Source organism: Echinops telfairi, unplaced genomic scaffold (assembly GCF_000313985.2).
Source record: "Echinops telfairi isolate 266 unplaced genomic scaffold, ASM31398v2 ScPeMD7_15;HRSCAF=58, whole genome shotgun sequence".
Lineage (NCBI taxonomy): Eukaryota > Metazoa > Chordata > Mammalia > Afrosoricida > Tenrecidae > Echinops > Echinops telfairi.
Genome location: NW_022103912.1, coordinates 9,239,523 through 9,258,138, shown reverse-complemented (window position 1 = coordinate 9,258,138; position 18,616 = coordinate 9,239,523). Strand labels below are relative to the sequence as shown.

General features: G+C 48.2%; 1 protein-coding gene across 1 annotated transcript in view; it reads left to right on the top strand.

The window, feature by feature from the left end:
- NCKAP5 (NCK associated protein 5) overlaps window positions 1-18,616 on the top strand; it is a 734,641-nt gene that overhangs the window by 652,394 nt on the left and 63,631 nt on the right. The window contains exons 14-16 of the mRNA XM_045287417.1: window positions 11,737-12,054; window positions 13,904-14,034; window positions 15,387-15,519. Coding sequence (XP_045143352.1) covers window positions 11,737-12,054; window positions 13,904-14,034; window positions 15,387-15,519 — 582 coding nt within the window. The remainder of the gene's footprint in view (window positions 1-11,736; window positions 12,055-13,903; window positions 14,035-15,386; window positions 15,520-18,616) is intronic.

Here is an 18,616-nt window from a genome sequence, read left to right as displayed (position 1 = left end):
GGAACCCAAGAGGCAAGCGAATTTTGGGAATGATGAGGGCAACAAATGTATAGCTGTGCTTTACACAATTGACCTATGTATTGTGATGAATTGTATGAGCCCCAATAAAATGATTAAATAAAGAAAAAAAAGGGTGGGTGGTATCTTACTCCTTGGAGGCCATGTGGACATAAGGTCCATCACTCTGTTGCTGTTGCCAAATTCATCGTCAGACCAGGAAATGAGCTTGCAAAGTGGTCGTGGAGGGCAATGCCAGCCCCAGCATCAAAGGTGGAAGAGTGGGGGTCACTGTTGGAGTCACAGGAGACCACCTGGTCTTCAGTGTAGCCCAGGATGCCCACAGGGGACCATGAACACCTACTTCGCCACCTTCTTGATGTCATCCTACTTAGCAGTTCTCTTTCAATGGCAGGCGAGATCCATGACCGACACATTGGTGGTGGGACTCGGAAGGCCATGCCAATGAGTTTCCCATTCAGCTCCGGGATAACCTTGCCCATAGCCATGGCAGCGCCAGTAGATGCAGGGATGATGTTCTGGGCAGCCCCAAGACCATCATGCCAGTGTTTCCGAGAGGGGCTGTCCAGTCTTCTGGGTGGCAGTCATGACGCGGACTGTGGTCATGAATCCCTCCACAATGCCAAAGTTGTCATGGATGACCTTGGCCAGCGGGGCCAAGCAGTTGGTGGTGCAGGAGGCATTGCTGACAATCTTGAGGGAGTTGTCATACTTCTCATGGTTCACGCCATCACAAATATGGGGGCATCGGCAGAAGGCAGAAATGATCACCCTTTGGCACCACCCTTCAGGTGAGCCCCACCCAGCCTTCTCTATGGTGGTGAAGACACCAGTGGACTCTCCAACATACCTGGTACCAGCTTCATCCCACTTGATGTTGGTGGGACCTTGCTCCTGGAAGATGGAGATGGACTTCCCATTGATGATAGCATCCCATTCTCAGCCTTGACGATGCTATTGAACTTGTCATGGGGGTGCATCATACTGGAACGTGTATACCAGGTAGTTTAGGTCAATGAAGGGGTCGCTGATGGTAACAAGGTCTACTTTTCCAGAGTTGAAAGCAGCCCTGGTGACTAGGTGCCCAATTTGGCCAAATCTACTTTCTCCAACTTTCACCATCACGTCTCCGGGATGTGGCTGCCTATCTCACACGGAAGAACAGAGAGCCAGTACTCTACTTCTTGTTCATTGGTTGCACATTAGTACTTTGGATTGATTCATGCCCAGAGGAATGCATGGGATCCTGGTAAAGTAGTGACTTTCACAGTGGACTGCTAACTGCAAGGTCTACAGTTTGAACCCACCAGCTGCTCCATGGGAGAAAGATGAAGTTTTCTACTTCGATAAAAAGTTACAGTCTTGGAAACCCACAAGGGCAGTTCTCCCTGTCCTATAAAGTCACTATGAGTTGAGTCAGGATTGACTTTTTCGCAATGAGTTTGGGTTAGGGGGGGGAAATGCTTGTCCAAAGGTCATTCTTAACCAATGAGCGTGGGAAACACCTGATAATGTTAATGAACCTGTTATGCTGAGGGAAAATAGTGGATCACAAAAGGACAAGTAATCTATGAAGCCACTATTATAAATAACCAAGAAAAGATTTTCATACTGAAAAGTAAGTTCTGTGATGGGTACCAAGAGTATGGGAGAGAGAGCAGACATCTGCTAGAAGGTCGTTCAGTGCTAACTTACTGGGATGCAGTAAGAGGCAGGTTGGCAAAACCCAATGGAGGCTGGAGAAGACATTTGGAGGTTTGCAAATGTTACAGGCAATAGAGGTGAATACTGTTATAGACACAGTCCTGTAACAGGTGATCTATGAGAAGGTGCTCAGTCAGATATGCCGGTTGAACAAGTGTGGAAGGGAGAGTGGGGGAATACCACCCAAAGTATGCCTGGTTTGGATGGAGGAGATTTGTATATGCGGGGTCCTGGTGGTTTAGAGGGTTATGCATCGGTGGTTTAGAGGGTTATACTTACAAGGTTAACTGTTTGAACCCACCAGCTTCTCCAAGAGAGAAAGGTGGGGATTTCGTCTCCCATAAAGATGTACAGGTTCAGATACCCTGCAGTTCGGCTCTGCTTATAAGGTTATTTGCTATGAGTTAGAGTTGGCTTGATAGCAGTGAGTTTGGTTTATTTTCCTAATCTGTATATGTGTATTTACTTTTGCTGTAAATATAACCCTGGATGTGATAGAACATATAAGGGGCAACATTATGAAAATTTCTTAGACTTAACTAAACATCTTGAAGGATCAGAACCTAATCCACAGGGGCACCAAGGTCAATTGGTATAATGTAGTTCACAAAGAGAATGTCCTACATCCTACTTTGGTGATTAGGGACTAGGGTCTTAAAGGTGCAATAATTAATCTCTCCCCATCTGGGGGAAAAAAGAATAATGAGAAATTGAAAGACATGTGGAAATGATTATTCCAGTGGACTAATAAACCACACAAACAGCAGTCTTCGGCATACTGTACAAATAATACAAGGAACTGGACTCTATTAAGAATAACATGATACCAGTGTAAAAGGAAGACTTGTTAACCACTTGCAGTAGGTGGGTTACATAATATTGCCTAGCAAAAGTAAAGAGGGCTTAAAGTATTACCGATGAAGATCAAAGCCTTCAATATCGATTGTACCAAAATTTAAAAAAAAAAATTCTCACCACTGGATGAAGAATCAACATCACAATAAATGAAGAAAATACTGAACTAGTCAACAGTCATTTTATTTAAATCCGTAATCAGCACTCATTCAAGCAGCAGTCAAGAAATCAACCAAGGAATTTCATCAGTCAAATCTGCTGTAAAAGAGATCCTAAAGAGTCTTAAAAACAAAGCTGTTGCTGTGAGGCCTCGGGTGAGCTTGACCCAAGTCATGGTCTTTCAGTGGCCACACACGCATATAAAGAAGACCACCGAATTGAGAATCCGAATTATGGTTTTGGTGTCAAATATTGAATCTATCATGGATTGTCAGAAGAAAGAACATTGGTGTGGAAGAAGTTCAATGAGAATGCTCCTTAAAAGCGAGGTTGTTGACTAGACGTTGTCTCCTGTGCTTTGAACATGTCATCATGCTCAAAGGATAGAGCAATTCCTTTGCGAGACGGTGTATATGCTCGGTCGTTGGCCAACCCAAAAGAACACATGAGATGGATTAACTCGGTGGCTTCAACAATGGGTCCAACCTCGTAACAACCGTGAGGTTAGCTTAGGACTGGAAACATTTTCCTTCGTTGTACATCAGCCGTGATCCATCAGATCCAAGTCAACAGCACCTAACAATGACAATGACAACCTGGGTGCTGCGGTACACACAGTAAGAGAGGGTTTGGTTTGCTGAACTCCATCAGAGCATGCGTCTGTTATACCTACAGGGGCCCTCGCCTCTCTGTGGCCACCTACAAGAGCCCCCACCTCACCATTTCCAACGGAATACCAACTTTGTTGTGGGCACTCTGCCAAGCTTAGTGAAAATGGCCTGTTATTGCATGCAGTCACAGCAGCAGGTAGCCAAGCAGGTCTTGAAACATAGTTTATCCAACGGTAAAGCCAGGCTCTTTTTTACTTCATCCTTCTGAACATACATTGTATTTTTGAACTTAAAAGTCAATTATGTAGAACATTTTCACTTAGAAAAAGTAATACAAAATGGAATCTGCGGAGGAAAATCAGTGGAGAAACTATAATCTGTAAACGAGAAGACTGGGAATATGTGATTTAATGGCTTACATTTCTCAAACTACCCGATATCCCTGGTAATTCACAACTCACTACCTTGAAAATTTGTACTCACTGAGATTGTGCTGGACATAAACTTTCCCTCTACAACTATTTATAAAGATAACGTTGCTATGTGAAGGAATAGTGTAAATAAGTGTGGAAGACTGATACGTGAGCAGGTCATGGTTTTGTCTGAATGCAAATGAAAAATCACCGAGCAATCCCATCCGCCCCTGCAGAACTTGACTCAGGAAGGACTTTCTTTGCATAAGGGTGCTGGTTTCAAGGGAACCCAGCACTCAGCATGGGCGACCTCTTCTCATCCCGAGGTCCTGGGCATGAGGGCCATTGTGATGCTGTCGCATGGGCCTTCTGGTACAGTCACACTAAGAGTCAGGGGAAGGGGCTAGGGAGCCAGCTCAGGTGCCATTCAACCGGCCATCCTTTGTCCTGGCCACTGATCTTTGTTCTTAATCCTTTCAAGTAGTAAGAAATCAGGGTTAACATATTCAATAATTCCGAGTGGCTTTATCCCTCTGGTCATCTGAATTAATGCGGTTGAGCTGAATGTGAAGAATACCTACAGAGAAGGACGTCAGCTCTTTTCTGTCGCTGCCGGGGTCAGGACAAAAGGAAGCCGATTCATATTTCAAAACGAATGATTCCCCTTTCCATTTAGTTGCAGGGATAATTTTCTGAAGAGTAGAGCTGTTTCTGCATCCACTCATTCGTTCCTCAAGTATCAGTGACAGCCGACAGTGTGTCAGACAGTGTCTGAAGCCCTGGTGGTGGAAAAGGATTGGGACCCCCTGCAAGGCAGCCTCTCCATCTACTGCATGTAGCTACCATACTAGAAAGAATAAAGGCAATAATAGGGCCGCACGTGGGGAGTACTGGGAAGATGAATAAGCTCCATGTGCATGTCGGGAGGCTCGTTTGTTCGGTACTGTTGAGTCAGATCCACCGCCTAGCACCCCTGTGTCCACTCAAATGAAGCGCTGCCGGTCCTGCGCCATCCTCACGATTGTTGTAGCCACTTTATCTGTCTCATCAAGTGTCCTCCTCCTTTTTGCTGACCCTCTCCTTTACCAAGTGTGATGTCCCTGTCCCGGGACTCCTAACAATATGTTCACGTAAGTGAAGTGAAGTCTTGCCATCCTTGCTTCTAAGGAGCATTTGGATCGCACTTCTTCCAAGACAGTTTTGTTCATTCTTCTAGCAGTATAGGAGGCTTACCATCTGTCTTAGAATGGCTTCAAACCAGTAAAACTTACATGTGGATATTAAGAGGTGTGTGTGTGTGTGTGTGTGTGTATAATGCAGTTGTAGGGCAAGTTCCAGGTCTGTGGGTCAGATGCTCAGGCTAGCGATTTCTCCTGACTCACATATCTGCAGCGACTGATGAGCCCCAGGTTGGCAGGTCAGACAACAGGTTTCTGGATGCAGAGGTGAATGAGTCTAAGGTCATCAGGTAAGCTGGCAACTTGCTAATGACTCCTAGCATCAGCAGGCAACTGGCTCAGTTTAAAGAACCAGAGGCCAGACAATGAGCCCCATGATGGATCCAGAATGCACCAAAAAGCATGCAATCTTTAACACCGTGCCAATTTACGTTGGAAGCAGTCCACACCCCCAATATTATGGGGGTCAGTAGGTTTAGCTGCCAAACCACTGAGAATCCTGGCCCAGCCAACTGACACAAAACCTTCACTCTCAGACCCTCCAGTGGTACTTATTTTGAAAATTGCCTCCTTTTTCTCAATAATGAGTATATGTTCCATCTCCAGGCATGGTGCTGTCTTTATCACAGATTGTGTTATTAGTCTTCAAAGCCTCAGAGTTCTCCTGGGATGCAGATTCTGTTGGCTGTCACTGAGGTGGCCTTTATGGTAACCCATGCTCAACAGGTCATAGTTGTGACCAGAGGATGTTCAAGGGCTGGTTTTCAAAGTCGATCACTAGGTCTTTCCAGGCTGAAAGTCCACTGGGAGCTGTCTGGCATCACAGTATCATACAAGCTCCTGCTGACAGGCATACGGTAACTTTGTTTAAGGGGACTTGACCAGCAATTGTATCTTGATCTCCCACATGGAGGGCAAGAATGTGAAGAGATGTGCCTCCAATGTGAAGAGAGGATCTAATTTTCAGATGAGACTGACGTGAATCGCCAAGGCAGTTGGGTGCAAGGAATAGCAAGACTAAGACTCATATTTTCTATCTCTTACCCAAGGTAAACAGTTAAAATATGCCCCGTGGAAAAGACCCCCAAATTTCTTCTCTGCGAGCATGGGAAGCAGAGCATCCCACTCAGTGGCATTGCCTGGTTGCTTACCTGTCGGTAGGCATAGTAACTATCCCCTTTCCCCAAACACTGATGGCAGATCATAATCCCAACCCAAGAAATCTTGGCATTCTTCTTCCCCAGCGCTTCCCTCCCCCAAATGACCTTCCAGGAAGTTCATGTTGGTTGTTAAGAGACCAAAAGTGCATCCGTATCTGTGTATGCCAAAGATAGAGGAAGGAATGTCTCAAGGCCCCAGCCACTGCGTTCATCATAAGAGTTTCCCACCATTTGGCTGCTGTGTGGCCAACGTGGGGTCCAGATGGCACTCGGCCAGTTCTCAGGTGGCCAATGTTGTGCCGGGGAGACATCGGTGTTCACCGTTGTGGCAAGAGTTGAAACGGATGGGTAAGCATGGCTGTAAGTCATCTCATGAAATGCCTGGGGGTGGGGTAGGGGTCGGGGTGCGGAGAAGGAGAGACCTCACCTTGAAATTGAGAGAGATGGTACCTGGGACAATGGGAATCAACAAGTGGGCCTGCCAGTTTTAGAGAGATCATTGGTGGCCTTGGCAAAACAGGTAAGCTTGTCCATACAGGGACTCACCCCTGGAACTCTGTAGCCGTGCCTTCTTGTCATCTGAGTTAACTCTCAACTCGTTAAGATGCAATGCAGGCTCGCCCCATTGAACTTTGTTCCAACCATTTAAGTACATCATGAATCTTTGTCATTCCCAGAGAGGTGGGGCGGGGGCAGGGGTGGGGACTGGGGGGCAGGGGCGGATAGGGGAGACACAGGCTTCCAAAGCACAATATCTGACTTTTTTTTTCCTTCAGGTTAAAATATCCTTATGAACTGCACGAAACTTAGCAGAGCCTTAATATTTAAAGAAGTTCCACAAAGGTGGTGTTGGCATTTTCAGTGTACACTCCAATTTCCAAAACCTTATGCATTCGCAAGGCATTTGCTTGACGGTGAAGCTTGGTGTATGGTGTGTGAGCCCCTGATGGTCCATACCTCATTTCATAGTACTTACAAGCAAGTCCTTGACCTTCACTATGGACTTGGTATCGGTAATTTTTTAGGAAGAAAAAGTGGCCTTCATAGCAAGTGGTTTCTGAGCTTAATTTCAGTGCACACAAATCTCCAATGGAGAAGTCACACATCTGGGAAGGCCTAGCTCATGGAATCCAGCATGGCCATAGTGCGTGTGAAAGAGAAGGGGACATGACTTCAAGGGATGAAGCCGGGAAGTGTCTGTATCCTCCGAAGGGTACTTCAGCTGCTCCCCCATTCATCCTGTCCCAGACCTCTCCTCTGCTCTCTTTCCTGCAGCTACCCCAGAACCTCAGGCTACAGGCCATGGCGTCACACACAGCCTTGGGTGTCTGAGCCTAATGCCAACTGATACGGAGAGTAGCTAAGAAACTCGCTTTGCCTTATGCCTCCATTTCAAAGGACTGGATTCAGTGTTTGTGGAGGCTTGAACCCAGGAGGGGACGGGAGGAGCATCTTTTTAGACAATGTCAGAAAAGCCTTGCCCTTGGGAATGGTGGCCATCCCCAAGCCCGGGGAGGCCACATAACCTCCAGGACAACACAAGGGTGGAAGTCTAAGAAGCCAATCCAAGCAAACGAATGGAAAAGCTACTAAGCAATTGTGGTCAGCGCCAACTGCATAGAAGTGGCAGGGACTTGGACTGTGGACCCCCAACCACAGAGTTTTTTATAGTAGGAACCCAACTAGAACTCAGGGCTCAGCACCAATCCCAGGACGGGAACCAGAGCGCTGCCGTGCCAGGAGCCTGCTCACATAACTGGCTCTGTGGTGAACCCAGAGAAGATCTCACTGTTGAAATTTAGCTTTCCTGTTTTTTTTTGGTGGGGGTAGGGGTGGGGATGGGTGAGTATAAGTTGGCGCTAAGGCCATGGTCTTTGAGGTTGAACAATCCAGGATCCAAATGTAGGTTCTTTATTTACAGCATTTGACTTGAGCAAGGTAATTAGTCTCTTTGAGCATGCTGCGGGTACATTTGTAACATACCAGTGGCAGACCTGTCCTTATAGGGTTGTTGTGATGGTTGAACGTGATGATACAGAAGGAGCGGTGAACTCCTGGCAGCTGTAATAAGCCCATCTCATGCGGGTCTGAGTGGAACTGTGCTCCCGGGAGTCTTTGGCGGCTAGCATCTCTGCAGTAGATCTCCATGTCTTCCTCCCAGAGTAGCCCCGGGTACTCTGAAGAAGCCACCCTTTCAAGTCACAGCCAAGCAAAAATGGTCTCTGGGTGGCTTTTCTAGAGAAACAAAACCACTCTTATTTGTGTGAGAAATAACTTCATATCTAGAAAGAATTGGATATCAAGATAGTCCAGTCCAGCCTCACTCCCAGACTCACACAGTTGCTGGTCCCTGATGCAGGAGGCTTGGGGATCACAGCCCAGCGGGTGCAGAGGGGCATGGGTCCAAGGTTGGCAGGAACGTGGCAGGGTGCCACAGCTCGCAGGAGTCAGCAGGTCACATGGGCTGCCACCCCCACAGCTTGATGCTCAATCCAGGCAAGCAGGAAGGTGAAGAGGCACAAGAGGGAGAGAGCAGTTCTCAGTCTCTCTTATAAAAAGGCCACACCCCTTAAAAGCATCATCAGGCTGATTGACAGGTTGCATCCTACCCCTCCCTCCATACAGGTCCCATCCATCAAGTTGCCATAAAATCTGTCCATCACACTACAATACTCCTGTTGCTGTCAAATCAATTCCAGCCTATGGCAATCCCATATGTTATTGAGCAGAATTACACCATGGGCTTTCTGGGCTTTAGTCTTTAATGGAAACAGATCGCCAGGCCTTTGTTCAAACTGTCAACTTTTTAGTTAGCAGCCACAAGCAAACTGTCTGTGACATTCAGGGCCATTTAGTAGCTAATAAGCAGTCAAATTTTAATGACCCGCCTTCCCTAGAGGGGAAAAAATCCCCCTCATGTATTGCCATGTTGAGAACTCTTTGGTTCAGGAGTAGGTAGAACATAGGGCACTGACAATAAATGATCGTGACTGTCAGGCGTAGGCACACAGGGTCTGATACACCTCAGCTGTTGCATTTCGTGATCCTCAATTCTCATCACCCAAGACTGGGCGGTTCTCATTAGAAGCACTTGGTCCTGTGTGGGACTGAATATTTCAGCCAATTCAGAATTACCCAAGTAGGTGTATCGCAGGCGAACATGCCGGAGTCAGAGACGGTTGTGTTTCAAGGCTAACGTGAAGGGCGAACTATGTGTCTGGTACCAGTCTTCCTCTTTTCACAAGGTTGCTTGAGCCTCTCCATGCAGAAAGCTGGCCATCGCTCAGAACTGGAGAGAGGAGATGGTGAATAATCTCTGAGGCTCATTGAGAGTGAAGCTGACAGGGGGAGGTCCTGAAATGAATGAGGCGTAAGACATTGCCCCTTGTGGTCCTGGGGAGAGAACGCACCAGTCAGCCTGCGGACCCTGGCCCAACCCCAGAGATCTGACAGCATCTCCAGCACCAGGCTGGAGAAAAGGGATTTGCCTCTTCCTACTAAGTATTCTCTTAGGGACTGAAGCCTCGCTTCAAATGGAAGTTTCCTCTTCCTACTTCTTGAAAAGGCCTGTTCCAAACCAGTGAGGACCTAGGAACGCTAGCCTGGTCCGTTCCCACTCCCTTGTTTTCATAAGGCTGTTTGAAATTTCTCAGAATCCTACACCTTGATGACAGCAAGCTGGTTTTCGGAGGAAAGGTGGAGGAATGGGCCGATTCTGGAATTTGGATCCTAATTTCTCAGGCTCAGATGAGCTAGTGTCTGAACAGTGTTTAATGACGAACTAGTTACCTGGGAGCTATCTAACACCTAATAAGTACACTAGGGTCTATTGACAAAACCTACTTCCTATGTGTCACCACTCACGTGCTCAGCTCTTTCACAGTAAGCTGGGCATCATTTTGAAGCTCTGCGACTTTAAAGGTGCACATGTTTTCATCTTTAGAGCAACCCTATAAGGGACCTGAGACCCCAAGATCCTTAAAGGGTCTTTTGCAGGGTCGCACACGGTTAGTTACTGATACAGAACACACTCGAATGACTAGTTTATAAAGAAGCAAAGAAATACCAGCTGTTGAGCCTCTGTACCCAAAGATGGTATGGCATTCTACTGTATGCCCACTGTGCCAAACACAGCGCTGATTTGAGCTTGTCACACAGCCCAGGATGCACATGGTGTCGCTAGAAACTGTACCACGGCAGTTTCAGCCAACAGCACGTGAACAGCACGTGAACAGCATGATCCTAAACACTGTCTCATTGATGAGGCTAATGTCGCTTCCCATCTCAGCGGTAAAAGACCTAGTGATTTCTTCCACTACTGTATCTTTCTCTGTCGATAAGATTGGCTCTGAAGATAGGTGACACCATTAGCATACTATGCCCCCCACACACTGGGAAACCAATGTAACTTGTCATGGGAAACAACAGGAACCCGCGAGTGACAGGCAGCACCTGAGTTGTGTCGCCGTTGCATAAAGGGAGTGTGAGCGACAGGCATGGTCTGCCGTTTCCTCCTGAAGATGCAGAGAGGAGTGGGGTCAAAGGAAGCACACTGATCAGGGATGTTGGGGAGGCCCTGGAGAGCATGAGTGTTTCTTATCCCAGCAGGTAAATTTTGAGAGGCCAGAGGGATAATAATTCATGCAAGACATCTACCATTACCTTGTTAGGATCGCCCATCCTCACTGTGCTATTTGTGGTCATTACAGTGAACCCTCGTTTATCGGTTAATCGGTTCTAGACCCTACCGTGATAAATGAAATTCCGCGAAGTAGGATTCCTTATTTGTAAATCAAATATTTTCTTAGTTAGAGCATAGAGGACATGAAAAAACACCCTTTAGTCACCATTACACTCGTATGACCCAATTTATTAAACGAAAAAGGGAAAATACAGTAAAACATTTTGGACATTACAATTATCATTTATAATTTATTATATTATTTATGGCATCAAGCATGTACAGTATGAGCCAATCAGTGGCAGTCATGACAGAGCATGCGCTGTTACGCAAAAACCGCAATAGAGCGAAGCCGCGGAAGTCGAAGCGCGAAGTGGCGAGGGTTCACTGTACTCATCTTATTTCAGTTAATAAGCTTTACCTCATTGCGAGAAAGGAAACAGACAAAACACTCTCATTGAGTGGCCATCCGGCCACTAGCAACGTGATAGGATGGAGTAGAACTGATGCCCGGTGCTACGCAGCTGCATGCTCGTCTTTCTCCTGAGGAGCCCCTGGGAAGGTTTGAACTGTTGACCCTGTGACTAGCAGCCCAGCGCCTTACCTACTGCCAGGGCTCTCTACAGATGGAAGTAGGGGCGCAGAACTGAATTTCGACTTGTGATGAATGTTCCCTTTCTACGAGAGAACCATCCAGGGTGTTGGTGCCTGCGATGGATTAATCTTCTTTCCTTATAGGGAATATGTTCCTGCTCCAGTAAATGTCTAACTTCACTGGGAATTAATGATGCCTTTAATACTCCTTCCAAATAGTTCGTTTTAATTTTTGTTTTTTGGAAACTTTTCATTTTTGTTTTTCAGGAACTCCTCCTTCGAAACGTGCCCTTGATGCAGATGCGCATGCTCCCTGTGGGTCCGCATTCTCTAACGCACTTCCCTCTGTTCCCTCTGTCTCAGAATCGAACTGCCAGATGCGAACTCTAGACAGTGGGATTGGAACCTTCCCGCTGCCAGACTCAGGGACACGCTCGACAGGACGGTACATGTGCCAACCAGACACCCTGGAGGACACTGAGCCCACCCTGTCGCTCCAGCCTGCCCTCTCCACAGCTTCTCCCACCAGAGCCCGGACCCCTGACCGAGAAGTGCCTTCCTCCGCAGACTGCCACGGTCCCGCGGATAATAACGCCATTGTTCCTTCTGCATCAGACCCCGTCGTGGCCACCAAAGGGGCCCGGCCTCTTCACAGTCGCCTCCCCAAACCAGCCTCTTCAGGTACACTACCAATTACCTTTCAAATTAGATCGCTCCCTCCCCTACAAGCATGTCCTCCCTGACAAACACGGAGCATGCTCAGCTCACCAGGGGATGAGCAAGACAGCTCTGCCTGATGGAAATTCTGCTGCGGGAAAATCCCTGCCTGCCCTCAGGCAGAAAGCCAACCATGTGAAAGGGTGTACTAAACATCATCTACAGGGTTACACGGGCGGCATAGACACACGGATGAAGGACATGTGTATTTAAGCACCAATGTACAAATATATCAATGAGTAAAGGGGAAAACACACGGTGGGATTTTCTCTTTTAACACTGGACTACCAAGAGAGACCTACTTAGGCCCACGAGACAAAGTTTGCTAAATATCGTTTGCACTTTGCTCAAGGAATCTGCCTCGTGGCATATTGCCGTTCTGTTCAAATACTTGTATAGGTGGGAGTGTAAAAGACTGGGTTTGCTCTGTCGGCGGCAAGCTGGGTATTGACTTCACTACGATGAGCCGGCCTTCCCACGGAGAAGGACCGTTCTTTCTCAATCAATTGAAGCAAGCGTTCACGATTAGAGGTAGGGACTGAGTAAGGGTCAAAGGTTTTTCACGTAACGATTGGAAATATGTATTGCAGCCCAGGATGACACGACACTAACTAACTTGTAACTTGTTTGGCTTCTGCTGCATTCACAACCCACGTAGCTTATGAGGTAGAACTCTGAATTACAGGCTCTCTCTCACTTATGATTTGATGATTGGGTAGGAGCCACGAGGAGAGACGACAGTATTGGCTTCTGAGAAATTCCAAAAGAAGGCTGTTAATTAAACATCTTTGAATAAAAGGTATCAGGCTGCTCCCGCGGCTGAATTCTTCCATCATACCATAATGCCCATTGCCACAAATGCCTCATTGCCAACCTCGGTTCAAGGCTCCGTCGTAAAAGGCTGGAACGCATACTATTTTTGAAAGAAGTATATTGTTAATTAATGGCACGGCTTCCAGAGACTCAGAGGTGCAATCTTAGTTATAGATGATGTGCTGCATGCCTCAACAGTCACGTGTGTGACCTCCATGCGGCGGCGGGCTGCCGAGCAGAGGCCATGATTAAAAACTGTCATTGTAACAAATGGAATAGAAATGGCAAGCCTTGAATGGCTTCATAAGAGGCGCGAGGAAGGTGGTTGTCCTGATCTCACCGCTAATAGGCACTGCATCCGTCTGGTGAGGTTCAAGTCTTAGTTCGATTGTCATGGATAGATATGACAAAGCAGGCGATCTCAGAGAAGTGAGGTCAGCCTCCTGCACGCATTCTTGTGCCGCCCTCCCAGAAGCTCCCTGTCCACCGGTGAGGTCACTGTGGTCCAGAGCCAGGGACCAACTGGGTTCCAAAGACGTCTCTTCTCTGTGGCCTTCGGTGACTCCTTTTAAAAGTGGGCGATGGGGAAGGGACAGGGTCTGAGTATGGAGCCCAGTGGTGTAGTGGTTATGTGTGAGGTTGTGATCCACAGGGTCGGCAGTTTGAAACCACCAGCAGCCCCATGGGAGAAAGAAAGAAGGGCTTGGTACTCCCTTAAACAGCTACTGTCTCGGAAACTCCCAGGGGGGTTGCTATGCGTCAGCACCGACTCGAAGGCAGTGAGTGAGTGAGGACCCCAAAGTGGGTTTAGCCCCTCTTTGGGCAGTCACATCCCGCTTCAGGCCTGCATAGTCATGGTTTTTTTTTTTTTCTGCCTTTTACCCCTATATCAAAAATGGAAACCTACATGTTGCTGAAAATGCCTTCCCCACCGCCCTCCCTAAACTTGTAAGGGGCGTTGGAAGCTGTTCTGTGACTTCACGTACATTCCCTTGTGTAGGAAAACTCCCTTCCCACAAGCAGCGCGAAACCGAGCGAAGGCCTCAAACGTGCCCATCGTTCGAATATGCCGAAACCGCAGTGGCAAGTGAGCCAGACTGGGCGGGCCAAGCTGCTGCTGCTGCTGCTGCTGCTGCTGCTGATTCCCAGGTGAGGAACACACCCAAGGGAGGAGGCCAAACACCTGTGGGGCCTGCTCACAGCGGTTCTCAACCTGTGGGTCTCGAGCACTATGGGGGGCGAATGAACGACCCTTTCACGGGGGTCGCCCGATTCATAACAGCAGCAAAATGACAGTGATGAAGTAGCAATGAAAATAATTTCATGGTTGGGGGTCAACACAACAGGAGGAACTGTATGCAAGGGTCGCAGCATGAGGAAGGTTGAGAGCCACTGTGCTAGTGAAAAACAAACTCCTTGAACCCTTTTGTGAGAGATGTCATTTTAAATAAAATTTGTTGGTGGCTGATACGTGAAAGCAAAGCCTCCTCTTGGATCACTAGTTATGGGGTTACCTGGTGCCACCGTCAGGAGCCTTGGGTTCCTTCTGGGGCATTATTCATGCTCGTTAATGCCCAAGACCTGGGGCTGCTGCATTGAACACTGTATCCCCAGAACCTGGCACGATGGCCCTCACAGAATAAGTGCTCCATAAATATCTGTTGAGTGGATGAATATGTAAGTCAAGGACTGAGTGAATGAATAACGGCTGGGGAATCTAACCCCAACCAAGAGAGTGTTTTGTTCTGTTTTTTATTATAAATTAGGTGGGGGTTACAAATGAGGTCATTTTTGTATTCGGCAACTTAAACAACTTAGCAAACCCTTTTTTCACTTGCCCTACCTCCCTCTTTTGCCCATTTAACCAATGGAGTTTTTAAAATCCTCAACGACATGATTTTACCCAGACCTTAAAACCCATCCCATGTGGACGTCCGTCGCGGAGGGTGGAAAATAGACTGCCCGACTGGACAGTCTGCAAACATAAAAGAGGATCCCAGACACCCCCAATTCTGCATGCAGGGGCTGAGCCCTCAATCCGTGTGAGCAGAAGGAAGCCCTGCTGGTAGAGCATCGGCCGCCTTCCACCCTCTTGAGCTTGCCCTTGTCCGCACCCCTGTGTCACCCTCCAAGGTCAGGCTCTGTGTGTGCGTGAGCCAGAGGGGAAGCTCAAGCCCCTGGACCAGCAGCCCCCAGTGAATCAGAGGAGCGTATGGCACCAGCACTCTGTCACTTCCCTCACAGCGACGGCCTGTGTGGGGCTGGAAGAAAGTTATCAATTAGCTAGATGTCTTTTCCTTTGCACCTGAGGATGATTTTTTTTTTTTTAGCGACTGGTATTTGAAAGCCCCTGTTGAGAGAGGCACGCCTGTAAAATCAGGCCCTGAAGCACACCCGAGTACGAAACGCTCCATTTCCCCGCAGGATGCTCTGCCCAGCTCGAAGCACACGAATAATCTAACCGTCTCGTGTTGTTCACTTAGGACAAGGTACCCCAAAAGTGTGCCTACTCTGCCAGCCGCGGCAGTGGTAGTGACAGTGACCCCAACTTTGGAAAGAATGGTTTTGGAGCGGGAAGGGCCAAGTTGGTAAAAACCATGAAGAACGCCACCCAAGGTAACCACACGCGGGGCGCGCACTGGCCTCCCAGGCACCTCTCTCCCGGGCGGGGCTGTGGGGGGGGGGTGTCGCTGACCATGCCTCTCTCTGCGCTCTGCCCACTCCTCCTCCGTTTTCAATCTCAGCTCACCTGCTACCTTCAGGGCTGATTTTTCTGGTGTGCATAGAAGAATGTCTAACGCACCTTCATTTGTTTGGGGTAGAATCTTCATGGTTTCGCAGAGCAGTCTGTATGAGTTTTACTTCCAACTCTAGCAGGTGCTGAAAGTCTTCGATGATGACCACAGCCGTGACGTTATCGATAAGCACACGCTCTGGTCAGGGAGTTGTGGACAGCGTTTTCAAGGCTCTGGGTTGCCAACACGCTGTGCACTCTGGGCCTGTTGGCAGTCCCACTTGGAGCTAGTTGGCATAGGGGGCTCAGGGCGCCCTCTCTGTCTTCTTTGAACCAGAATTGGCAGCACTAACCCATCATCCAGAGGCATTGAAAATGTGTCCCGTTGGATGATGGTGTTCCCTTCCCAGGACAAAAGGAGACAGGGACCCAGAATACTAAGTGTGGTCTGGGTCTGCTTGTCTTCTGCTCTGGTCTGGCTTGTCCGGAATGTTACAGTGATGCATCAGAGACTGGTTCTTCTCAGAGCAATCCGTTGTTTCTAATGCTGATTTCTCAACAATAGGGCGCAAACAGGATTTCCTTTTCAAAGCAAGGCCAAATGTTGCTCTGGTGTGCTTCTTCATTTTCAAAGATTCTCGGTATTTGCAACAGCGGAGGGGGAAGGGTGAAGGCTGGTACCTAGGAGTAGCTCATTCGTCTGGAGCAATCACTGTGATCCGTGCATCTTGGAGTTATTTGAGGAGCAGGACAAAGGGCTGAGTCATCCATGCAGAGCCTTACTCAGGGGAAAGAGGTGGATTCCTTTGGCAGTTGAATTAGGTTGTTGTCCTCATTGGCTCTCTCTGGTTCGTCACCACCCTTCCGGTTGTGGCAGGTGATGGGGGAGGGACGACATCACCTTGGGACTTGCCAGTGAACCCCCCACCCCCACCCCAGGAATAAGCCAGGCTCCGGATCAGCCTCTTTTCTGGAACACCTGGGGAGTCCACAGATCACCTCAGCTCGCTGACCTTCAGCTCCTGCTCTGAAGTACACTCCAAGGGCCTCTTCCAGGTTTAGGATGCTTTTCCCTCATTTATTGGACAAATGTTTGTCGAAAGCCTCCTCTGAACCGGTTGTTCTAGCTACTGAGGGTACAACCAATGGATAAGGTGTCTGTGGGGCAGTAGACCATAGATATTAAAAACAAAACCAAGAAGAAAGTGTATGCATTTTCTTCAAAAGAGATAGAGGTACTATGGAAAACAACACAGTAGCCCGGATCAGGAAGAGCGGTACTGTGCAGAGTGGCTGGAACAAGGCTGACTGAGTAGGCTGGTGTTGAAGCAGAGATTGGCAGGGAGCGATTGGGTGAGGCAGGAAGCTGTGTGGGGGCAAGAGCATTCCGGCAGGAGGGAATAGCCAGGCCTTGAGCCATGGGTATGGCAGGCCAGGGGGCCGAGGGAGCAAGGGAAAGACTGAGGGACTGAGGCTAGGAACTTGAAAGATGCCAAAGCCTGTAGAGCCCTTTGCGCCATTGTGGGGGGCTTTGCTTTGATTCCGGGGGACATTAGGAGTCTTTGGGCAACTTTGAACAGAGGAGGGACTTCATCGGACCTGTCTAAAAGGATCGCCCTGTGGAAGGGATCAGGTATAAGGCATCATCAGAACAAAAAATCTTACCATAGTGAATGATGGGGGGAGTGCGGAGTGGAGATCCAAAGCCCATTAGTAGGCCACTGGAGATCCCCTTGCAGAGGGGTCTCGGGGAGGAGAAGAGCCAGTCAGGGTGTGATGTAACAATGATGAGAAATACAACCTTCCTCTAGTTCCTAAAGGTTTCCTCCCCGCTCCCACTACCATGACTCGAATTCTATCTTGCAAGTCTGGCTAGACCAGAGGAGGTACACTGGTACAGATAGGAACTGAAAATACAGGGAATCCAGGACGGATGAGCCCTATAGGACCAGTGGTGTGAGTGGCAAAACAGGGAGGGTAAAGGGAGAATGGGTAGGAAAGAGGGAACCGATTACATGGAATTGTGTGTGACCTCCTCCCTGGGGGACAGACAACCGAAAAGTGGGTGAAGGGAGACGTCGGACAGGGCAAGAGATGACAAAATACCCATTTATAAACTATCAAGGGCTCATGCGGGAGGGGGGAGCGGGGAGGGAGGGGAAAAATGAGGACCTAATGTCGGGGGTTTAAATGAAGAGAAGATGTTTTGAGAAACGATGTACAAATGCGCTTTACACAATTGATGTGTGTATGGATTGGGATAACAGTTGTATGAGCCCCTAATAAAATGTTAAAAAAAAAAAAAATCGCCCTGGCGGCAGCATTGTAAAGACTGAAGAAGCAAGATTAGCTGAGAGGTGACTGCACCGCTCCGTGAAAGCCCTGAGCTCGCTAACAAGACCTTCTGTGCAGAAAGAAAGAAATGGTCTCCCCTTGCCTTGGTCGATACTGTGGTCAGGTAAACAACCGCTCCTCCTGTGACCATGAAGTACTTGAGACGTAGCTAGCACCGCTGAGGAATTGAGTTTTTTCCCTTAATTTTGGCAGTGGTGGTTTCTAAACGTGCCACTCCTTTTTGTTTTCTGTTCTTGTGATTGTGAATCGGACGGAAGTTTCCAGAACAGATCTGTGTTCCATTCCGCAAGTCAGACCTGTTGCATCTCATCGCATTCGCTGCACTCCCCAGAATGCCACCTCACTTATCTTCCTTCCCTCCTGCCTTTCCTGTTTCCCTACTGCCTCCTTTCCCGACCCTTCTGGATTTTGTCCTTGAGCCAATGCTGGCCCTTCCCTTCGTCCGGCTAAGTACTCTAAGGTGTGCGTAACGCTCCCTCGTAGTGCTGCTCCCCTCGTCGACCTGTCTATTGTTTGGCTGTAAATTGATCCCAGGACATGAGTTCATTTCCAGACCTAGAGGATGGAGAAGGTCCTTTCTGTTTCGGATGCTTTGAGAGTGACTTCATTTCAATTAACTTTCAT